The following is a 10,673-nucleotide window of genomic DNA, read 5'->3' as shown; positions in this document are numbered from 1 at the left end:
AGCCAGCAGCCAGCGTGAGCGGCCAGCAGCCGCAGTGAGCGGCCGTCCAGAAGCTGGTGACTGATCTGCCTCATCTGGGAAGAGTGCAATGATGGTGCCAACTTGGGCCAGTGAAACAACGTCCTCCACAACTAGACTGGAAAACAAAACGACAGCAACTTGTCTGTTCCCCTTCCCCAATTCCCCAGCGCTGTTCCCAACTCCCAATTCCCCAATAAAAATATTTAAAAAAAAAACACAGAGGTAAACTAGATAAATAAATAACAAGACTCAATTATATGTTGTCTACAAGAACTGCCCTGCAAATATAAAGGCAGGATGAAAATTAAAGGAAGGAAGCAGCGATATCATATGCAAACAGCAACCAGAGATGGTAAGGCTTTATTAATATCAAAGTAAACATGAAGTCAAAGCGTATATATAACCAGAGATAAAGGGAAACATTTCATAATGGCAGAAAAGGCAAGAAGATATAACAATGGTAACTACTTATGTACTTAAAAACAGCTTAAAAGTGCATGAAGCAAAAACTGACAGAATTAAAAAAACAAATTCACAATCATACTTAAAGAGTTTAACAACCTATTCTCAGTAACTGATAGAAAAATCAGAGTAAGAAAATCAGTAAGGATCTAGAAGATTTGAACATTATCACGCCAACTTGTCTGACATTTACAGAATATTATAATCAATGAATACGGAAACATTCACCAAGATAGATTATATGCTGAATCAAAATCAATCTCACTAAAATTTAGAACTTACATCTTATAGAGCAGTTCCTGATTATAATGGAATTAAATTAGAAATCAACAAGATATCTAGAAAAATCCACATTTGGATACTAACTAAACCACACACTTCTAAATAACTCAAAGAGTCAAAGAAGAAAGAAAAATGAAAATTAGAAAGTATTTCTTATTGAATAGTAAAGAAAATATGGTATAGAAAATGTGTGGGATGAAGCCAAAGCTTAAAGAGATATTTATAGCTTTAAATGTTTATATTTTTAAAAGAAGAAAAGGTTTAAAATCACTCACAAAAAGAAGAGAAAATTACACTCAAAATATTAAGGAGAAATAATTAGAGTCAGAGAAAAAATTCAATAAAATAGGAAACAGAAAATTAACAAAGTAAAAAGCTGGTTCTTTGAAAAGAATAATATTGATAAATCTCTAGCAAGAATGATTAAGAACAATAGAGACAAAACACAAATTACCAATTTCAGGAATGAAAACTGAGCCAACACTATAGATCCTACAGACAATAAAAGGAAAATGAGGTGTGTGGATTTGTAGTATGCCAACTTGAGCAGAGCTGGAATTTCTTCCCAGAATTCCCTTCATTGCATAGCTCTGGATTAGTGTGGAACACATAAGTCATTAGGGGTTAAGATCTGAAAGGCAGAAATAAATCAACTCAGAAAGATGGTTCAGGGCATGAGGTGCATTTGCAGCTCATGCATATTGTCACTTATCTGCTGGCTCTCATTGTTAGTGTCAGAAGTACCTGGGCCTCCCACTCTTTCCAGCTCCTGTCAGATTTCCTCCTCCAGCTTTTTTGATTCCTAAGACAGGTGTATATTTAATAATGTTACAAACAGTGCCAGATTCTTCTACAGGACATCCCAATCATCAAAGTTGGAAGTCTGAGAGGCAATAAGAGCCCAACCTGGATTCCAGTCTATCCTCATGGGTTCCAGCTTATCCCCACATGTTATATTTGTCCTTGTTTCCATCACTTCATCTTCTCTTCCTGACTGCCTTCCCTACTGACTTCAAACAACATCTTCACATAAACCATTAAGTCGACTTTCACATTTGTACTAGGTCATGTCCGATAAATTAGATAAATTAGAGGAAACGAACCAATTCTTTGAAAGACACAAGCTACCAAAGCTTACTCAAGAAAAAATAGATAACCTGACAAAACAGCCTTGTATCAATTTTTTTTTAAATCAATGGAACAGAACAGAGAATTCAGAAATAGACCCACATCTGTATAGCAAAATAAATTTCAATTAAAGTGCCAAAGTAATTCAGTGGGAAAAAAAAATTCCTCTTAACAAGTGGTGCTAGAACAATTCGATAGGCATAGGAAAAAAAATGAAACTCAATCCCTAACTGATACATACACACAAAATGAATTCAACATGGATCACAGATCGAACTATAATTTCTAAAAGAAAATATAGGAGAAAACTTTTGCCTCATTGGGGTAGGCAAAGACATCTTAAAACACAAAAAGCACTATCCATAGCAGAAATATCTGACAAGACAAGAGGACTTTATCAAAATCAAAACATCTGCTTATTGAAAGATACCATAAAGAAAACTGAAAGGGAAACCACAAACTGGAAGAAAATATTCACAATGCATGTATTTGATAAGAACTACATAACATTAATAAAACAAAAAATAAACTAATTAAAACTGAGCAGAAGACTTGAAAAGACATTGTACAAAAGATATGCCAAAGACCAACAGGCACATGAAAAAGTGCACCAGGGCTGGCTGAGTGGTGCATTGGTTAAGAGCTGGCTTGGGACGCCAGAGGGCCCCGGTTCAGATCCCACAGATGAGGGCCAGTGACACTGCCCTCTACAGCTAAGATGCTGAACAACAGCTCAACCTGGAGCTGGGCTGCTGTGAGTCACCGGCAATGGCATAGGCTGCAGCCCCTGCTGCACTGGGTTGCCATGGGCTACCGTGTGTAGCCAGCAGCCAGCGTGAGTGGCCAGCAGCTGCAGTGAGCGGCTGTCCAGAAGCCGGCAACTGATCTGCCTCGCCTGGGAAGAGCGCAATGGTGGTGGCCAACTTGGGCCAGTGAAGCGACGTCCTCAGTGAAGCAACTAGACTGAAGAACAAAATGACAGCAACTTGTCTGTTCCCCTTCCCCCAATTCCCCAGCGCTGTTCCCATCCCCCAATTCCCCAATAAAAATCTTTAAAAAAAAAAAAGTGCACCACATCATTAGTCACCAGAGAAATGCAAATTAAAACCATAATAAGATAACAATTCAAACTTACTAGAATGGCTAAAATAAAATACTGACAATACCAAATGTTGATATGGATACGCACGTATTGGGATTTTCCTTCACTCATGGTGGAAGTATAAAATGGTACAACCACTTAAGCAGTTTGGGTATTATAAACATACCTACCCTATGATCCACCTATTATTTCTTATCTATGTTACCCAAAAGAACTGAAAATATTCATACATAAGATTTGTAAAAGAATATTTGTACCTTCATTCATAATAGTAAAAACTTAGAAATAATTCAAATGTACATCCAAAAGAGAATAAACAAATTATAGTATGAGCACACCACGAATAAACTACTGATACATATAACTAACTACACAGATGAATCTCAAAAACATTACGTTGAGTGAAAGTAGCCAGACACGTAAGTACATATGTCATGATTCCATTTATATGATGTTTAACAATAGGTAAAACAAATCTATGGTAATAAAAATCAGGAAAGTAAAGGAGGTTTGAATTAATTGGTTAAGAGGCAGAAACTTTCTGGGGTGACAGAGATGTCCTACATCTCTAGTAGAGTACTGATGAAACAGAAGTATTCATCTGTCAAAACTCATCAGATTACACACTGAAGACTTGTACATTTCACTCCATGTAAATTTGATCTCAATATAAAAAGAAAAAATTCACTTATGAAAATTTCAACATTCATCAATAGGATAAAATTTTATTTTTCAAAGCAGCATATTTTTAAAAATATCTCAAGAGAGCTTTATTTTTAATCACTTAAGGTTTAATGAAGACTCTTCAAAAGTAAAAGCTTTGATGTCCTACCAGATTTAGAAACATGAATATTGCTCTCAATGTAAGAACTGCTCTGAAATGTAAGGAACCTCAACAGAGTGCTGTGGCCTGTATTCCATCTACAAGTAGGTTTTACAGTGCTATAAACTTTTTTAAGCAGAATGCCAATGGAATAAAGACTTAGAGAAATTTTTTAAAAAGGTAACAGGAAGCAAAAGAAAGATGGAAATATAGTAAAAGCAACACATCATACCTGTTGGGAGAGGTATATAAATCCTCTTTTCTAATCTCCTTCGCAAGGCTTCATCAATGTCCCACGGGAAATTAGTAGCAGCCAATACCATAACCATTTTGGAAGGGTCGTCATTCTCTAAAGCTCCTCCAACTCCTACACACAGTAAGGGGAAAAAAGAACGTTTTTCTTAAAGTTCTTTATTCTTTTGTTCAACTAGCATTTCTCAGATCAGTCACTGGCTTGGTGGCAGGCTCAGTGATGTGAATAATTCAGTCCTTCTGACCTCTGTATGGTGGCAGAACCAGACACATCAACAGATAACTATAAACAAGAAGGTAGAAGAATTCACATAATCTACTGCAGGATTCCAATCCAGTAAGAAAAACCATATTTTTCTGTAAAAAAAAAAAATGAATGAATATATATTTCCTTTGAAAAGACATGAGAGATGATGATGCTGTTTTAGTCCTCTCTAATATTTTTAAATCATGAAGTTCTCCCCCAAAATTTTTATTTTAGTTGTTAGTCTAATTTATTTGATTTTCTCAAGAAGAGAGAACAGAAGAGGGTTCACATTTACTTAATATACTAGCATGCAATCATAATTTTGAAAGGCAGTTATGCTGTAATAGTTTTGTCCTTCAAACTTCTAAGTGACTCATGAAAAATAAACAAGAAATTTAAGAATGAACCTAATAACCAGTCACTACTGAAAATACCATTTCTTTTTGTATCAAACCAAGTATATATATACCTAGAGTCTACTTTTTCAGAACTAAAATTCTAGAATAAAAAAACTTCAGGTTGTACAATGGAAACGCTGGAAAATATGCAGTGAAAAAATATCAAACACTCACAAACTAACAAGAGTTTCTAGCCTGGCATAACAAAGTAGTGAATTTAAAAGCAACCTAGTTCATTATGGTATTTTCTTAATAAATTATTACTAAACTACTATTTGAATCATTATCACAAAGGATCAAGCTGTCCAACTAACAATCACCAACAGTCACAAATACCCCTAAATGAAATTCAGCTGACTAAATTTGTATTTTGTGATATTTTTAAAACATGTAATGTGCTTTCCTCTATATCCATCCCCCAAAACATAGCATAGTCACTCCTTTCTCTCATACTTCAGCAGAACTTAAAAATGACCAAACCTTTGAGGTAAGGGACTGTAGTACTTTATTTTATGGACCTTACAGTACCTGGCACTGTATAAACACCCATTATAAGTATTCAGTAAGTACCCATGGTTGATGGATAACTATAGCTGTTTTAAAATGACACACTCTTGATATCTAACATGTTATGCAGTTTGCTCAAATGGCCTCCTGTTTACAACGACCAGAGTAATGTGTGTCTAAGAAGCAGCTCTGTGCCCATCACTATCTTCCTTCAATGGCTCTCCAATGCCTTTTCTTCTTTGTCTGAATAACTTCTACTGACGCTTCAAAGCCCAAGTCACCTATTCCCTTCGACTCCCTCAGTCTGGGTGGTCCCTCTCCTGCTGTGTTTTCACTACACCTAGAGTTTAGTTCTGCCACAGAAATGATAACATGTTGTTATTGTCTGTAAACTTGCCTGCTTCCCACGTAGATCAGTGGTTCTCAAACTTTCTGGTCTCAGGATCCTTATATACGCTTAAAAATTATTGTGCTCCAAAGAGATTTTGTGTGTGTGGAGTATCAATACTTGTCATCAAAAATTAAAACTGAGAATTTTTTAAAATATTAATTCATTTTAAAATGACAATAATAAGCCCATTATTTGTTAACATAAATAACATGTTTTTATGAAAAATACTATGATTTTCCAAACCCCACCCCCCAAAAAACTCAGTAAGAAGAGTGGCATTTTTTTTTTTTTTTACATTTTTGGAAAATCTCTTTAATGTCTGACTCAATGGAGAACAGCTGGATAGCTGCTTCTGCTTTCCATCTATTATATCCCACATGTCTTGTAGCACCTGAAAAACTCTTGTAAGAGAATGAGAGTGAAAAGTTAACTAATGCCTTGATATTATTATGAAAATAGTTTAGCCCTTGCAGACCTTTCAAACGAGTTTTAAAGACCCCCGGGACCCTGGACCACATCCCTAGAACCTTTGCTCTAAATAGTAAATTCCTTAAAGGCCATGACATTCCTTTCTTTGTAACTGGAGAGCCTTAAATGGTGTATGACTCCTAACAGGTACACAAGAAAGGCTTTTTGGGTGCATGAACAAATGATTACAGGAAAATTCAGGCTACCTTCTAGTCCATCCACTGAGAATTTCCCAAGTATGAATCCACACAAAACTCAAAAAGGAAATATAACGGTTTTGAGGCAGTAATTAAATATCAATTACCATCCATCTGGATGAGTAGCTCAGACTTGACTCTGCGGCTTGCCTCGTGCTCATCAGAGGTTCCCCTTCGACTGCAGATAGAATCGATCTCATCAATGAAGATTGTGGTGGGGGCGTAAAATCTAGCCTTTGTGAAAATATTTTAAAGGAGTTATTCCGTGATCTTATAAAATAATCTACATTTTAAAAATATCATTTCTTCCTTCTAAAGTCATGGTAAAGAAGAGCAGAAGCTTCTCCGTGCTTTAACGCCACCCTCTGGTTACTGACAGAGGTTAAATCCATCATTCATATCAAAAAAGGAAATTTCTAAAAATAAAAGGCAAGTTGGCAAACTTGGGTGACATACATGGGGATTCACAGTACTATTTGTTCTACTTTTGTGTTAGAAAATTTCTGTAATACAAAACTTTTTTAAAAAAATAAATCATTCTTAAGTAACTATTTCAAGTCCTTTATGAAAAGGAACAAACTTTAATGATAGATCAATTTTTAACTGATTTTTAAAATACATATTAAAATAGACTTCTGCTCCACCAGCTCATTAGAGACACAGAAATACCAGTCGCACCACACACACTTCCAAAGTCTCTTCTACCCTCACTGGGCAGGAGGCCAGAGGGCCTTCTCTTGCCTCCAAGAGGAAGATACATTGAAGACACGTTGATGACTCCACAAAACCCACCACTCCATAACTTATCAGTGGTCAGAACTATTAAAAACTACACCGACGCCTGCCGTAGGTGAATGGATGTAGATGACAAGAGTATCATTTGCCTACACCAACAGTACTTTCCATTTGAATACATCGTTACTCACCATTTCAAACAACAGACGGACTAGCTTCTCAGACTCGCCTCTGTACTTAGACGTCAGGGTAGAAGAGGACACATTGAAAAACGTTGTGCCACACTCTGTGGCAACGGCTTTAGCTAGCATGGTCTTCCCGGTGCCTGGGGGTCCGACCATTAGCACACCCTGGAATTTCAAAAGATGCACTGAATGATTTGTCAGATTAAAATGCTTCCTTATAATTTCATCAACTATTAATGCATAAGAAAAATTTCCCATCAAAAGATAAACTTAATTTTTACAGGAAAATCCAGGTGAATTTGGCACAAGTATCATTTTATAGACAGGAAAAAATTAAGAGTAATTTTACGAAATGTCACACGTCAGAGGTGCTCAGAGATGGGCTAGCAAAGGGCCCATACCACGAGCTTTCTGATAGATTTAGAAAGAACCTACGCAATTTTCATAAACCTGGCAGAAGGTAAATATGCATATTCTTGAGCAGGGCTTAAGAGTGACTGCTCTGTATCAACAAAATGAAATTAAGACAACAAACCTGTCTTCCAAAACACACTTATACCACAAAGCTTTCAATCAAATATAAAGAGCCATCTGTTAGCCAATAAGGTAGCAGGAATCTGGTGGTGATTCAAACATAATCAAAGTAGCTAGCATTTTATCAGCTAGACAGTCATTAGTTTACATAAAACAATGTTACTGATGAAAAAGCCAATAAAGATAATATAGACTAAAAACTAAATTTTGATTGCTTCTCATCTTTGAAAATAAACAGAAAAGTATTCTATAAAACTAGATCAATGAGGAGTCAAGATTATTTGAAAATACCAATGCTCTTGTCTTGAAGACTAGTGGATTCTTAAATACTTCACTAGCCACTTCTAATGGAGGCTTGGGTATATAGTTAACACCACATTTGCATAATAGTTGGTGATTTTAAGAGGAATTCTGACCCATTTAATGTAGTTTAATAAGGTGGAGGTTTAAACTTGGGAAGCTATATGCATGTCAAAGTTTCATAAATTCAGAAACTGTCCAAACCCTTTTCTAGCTATAGAATGCTGACACTCAAAACAAACCACCGGGGATCACTGGGATTTGAAACACTAGTTTTATAAAAAAAAACAAAAAAACCTTTTTGCTTTGCAAGGAGCCTTTAACTGTGCGTGAGACTGGTATTTTGAAAACTGTAAACAACTCAAAGTACAGGCTACACCTACAGCAAAGCTCATCCTTGCCTTTCTAATGTCCCCTCCCTTTCAGTGCCCTCAGTTCCTGTAACGTCATTCACGTGGCCACCTCCAGTAGGAGTTAATTTCCAACACGAGCATCTGTGCAGACCCAGCTTGTACATTCAGTGCAGTATTTATAATTTCACCTCCTCATGACATCACTCCTTCAATTACCCTCTCTACTTCCTGTACCACCTTCTCTACTGGCGCTTTCCCCTTGTGATATAAACATACTTGCACCTGTCCCATTTTTAGAAAAATCCTTTGCTTGACCATACAATTCCTCTAGCTACTATCCAAGTCTCTGACATTCCCTTCTCAGGCAGTCTTCTTAAAGAAACGGTTTATGCTTATTATTGCCTCCCCCCGGAGCTACAATCTGGCTTCTGCCTCCCCTACTTCCCTAAAAATGCCTAACTTTCTAATCCAGTAGCCACTTTTCAATTCACGTCTTCTTTCTCTCTCTCTGCAGATCCCTGTTGTTCATTCCCTTCTTCCTGAGATCCCTCCTCCCTGGTTGGCTCTGTGACACTGCTCTTTCCTGATACTTCTCCATCGTGACTATCTTCAGTGTCTTCGTGTCTCCTCTTCCTCCGCCCTTTACACTCCTGGAGCAAGTCTAAGTCTGTGGTCCTTTTCCCTTTATAAAACTCCTTCAACAATTTCATCCGTACGCATATTATCAGCCACCACTGATACCTCACAATTTTAACTCAAACTCCACTCTAACCTCCAGACCTCTACTTCCAATGACCAGCTGAGTATTTACCTAAACATATTTTGTTTCTATCGAAACTTGCTCCTTTTCTCCATTTCCAGTATCGGTTCATTGTACCCTATGGAATAAATAATTTGGCTGGCCTTTCCCCCAGTTTCTGGGAAGTAGACTCTAAATCCTTGGAATTTCCCAAGTGACAGGAGTGTCTCTGTTGCCAAGCCCAGAAACTGTATGCTAATGAGGTGACTTGTGGTGGGCCCCTACATCATGTATGCTAATGAGATTACCCAGAAAAAAACAACCATGTGATTAGAGGATTGGGGCTTTGAGCCATGTGATATCAAATGGACCTCTGGGGACAGGAAGGAGGACTGGAGATTGTGAGGCACTGGCAAAGATTCTCATGAAACTCCAATAAAAACTAGACCCTGAAGCCTGGGTGAGCTTCCCGGTTGGCAATACTCTGTGTATTGTCATCATCCATGTGCTAGGAGGGCAAAGCCTCCTGACTCGACGGGGAGCAGACGCAGAAGCTTTACTTTCAGCATCCTCCCAGATCGCACCCTACGCATTTCCTCCTTTGGCTAGCTCTGAGTTGCCTCCTTTTGCTATAATAAAACTGCAATCTTAAGTATAATACTTTCCTAAGTTCTGTGAGTCATTCTAGAGAATTACTGAACCTGAGGGGGTAGAGAGAAGCCCCAAATTTATAGCCAGCTAGTCAGAAGTAAGGGTAACCTGGAGACCCCCAAGTTTGCAGCTGGCATATGAAGTGAGGGCAGTCTTGTGGAAAACCGCACTTTAACCTGGGAAGTTTGGCCCAATTTCGGGTAGTTAGTGTCAAAAGTAACTGCATACTCCTTCAATTCAAGCCTGGAATCCAGGAGTCATACAACTTTGTCCCTCCCCTTCGTACTCTCAGTCATAATGTGATCACTTATGCCTCTTCAACACCTCTCAGAAATCTACCCATTTGTCAGCAGCCAAATAACACGTTTCTGTTATGGTCCTCATCATTTGGCTAAATTATTCCACCAGCCTCCTGAGCAGATTCCTCGTCTATATACAGCTATGTCCACTACCAATCCAGCCTCATGATGCTGCCAAGGTGATCTTTCCACATTTGCAAGTCACTCTCCTGCTAAAAACTTAACAGGGCTTGTCACGACAAGTAGGTTACACCTACCACTCCAGCTATTTTAAACTCTTTTAAATACCTATTTTAAGACCTTATTCTCTCTCTTAAACATTGTTTTAGAAGTTATAGTAAAGAGGGAATGTATTTACCCAAAAGTAGGTAAATCTGTAATAGTCTATTAAGTTGTGAGATGCAACTGAAATGCCATGGGGCCGGTGGAGTGGCTCGTTGGTTAAGAGTTGGCTTGGGAGCACCAGCTCTGAGCAGCAGGACTGCCAGTTTGGATCCCACATGGGCCAGTGACGCTGTGCCCTCTACACCTAGGATGGTGAGCAGTGGCTCGACCTGGAGCTGGGCTGCCATGAGTTGCCGGTGACAGCATAGACTGCA

The 10,673-nt window shown here is 38.0% G+C and overlaps 1 protein-coding gene across 8 annotated transcripts in view; it reads right to left on the bottom strand.

The window, feature by feature from the left end:
• KATNAL1 (katanin catalytic subunit A1 like 1) overlaps nt 1-10,673 on the bottom strand; it is an 88,126-nt gene that overhangs the window by 17,044 nt on the left and 60,409 nt on the right. For all 8 annotated transcript variants that reach the window (XM_019666356.1, XM_019666358.1, XM_019666359.1 and 5 more), the window contains 3 exons: nt 7,205-7,363; nt 6,386-6,512; nt 4,051-4,185 (listed from right to left, as the gene is read on the bottom strand). In XM_019666356.1, the coding sequence (XP_019521901.1) occupies nt 4,051-4,185; nt 6,386-6,512; nt 7,205-7,363 (421 nt within the window). The remainder of the gene's footprint in view (nt 1-4,050; nt 4,186-6,385; nt 6,513-7,204; nt 7,364-10,673) is intronic.

The sequence above is a fragment of the Hipposideros armiger genome, unplaced genomic scaffold (genome assembly GCF_001890085.2).
Source record: "Hipposideros armiger isolate ML-2016 unplaced genomic scaffold, ASM189008v1 scaffold_467, whole genome shotgun sequence".
Classification (NCBI taxonomy): Eukaryota; Metazoa; Chordata; class Mammalia; order Chiroptera; family Hipposideridae; genus Hipposideros; species Hipposideros armiger.
The sequence above is the reverse complement of the archived record's forward strand: the minus strand, read 5'-3'. Positions and strand labels throughout refer to the sequence as shown.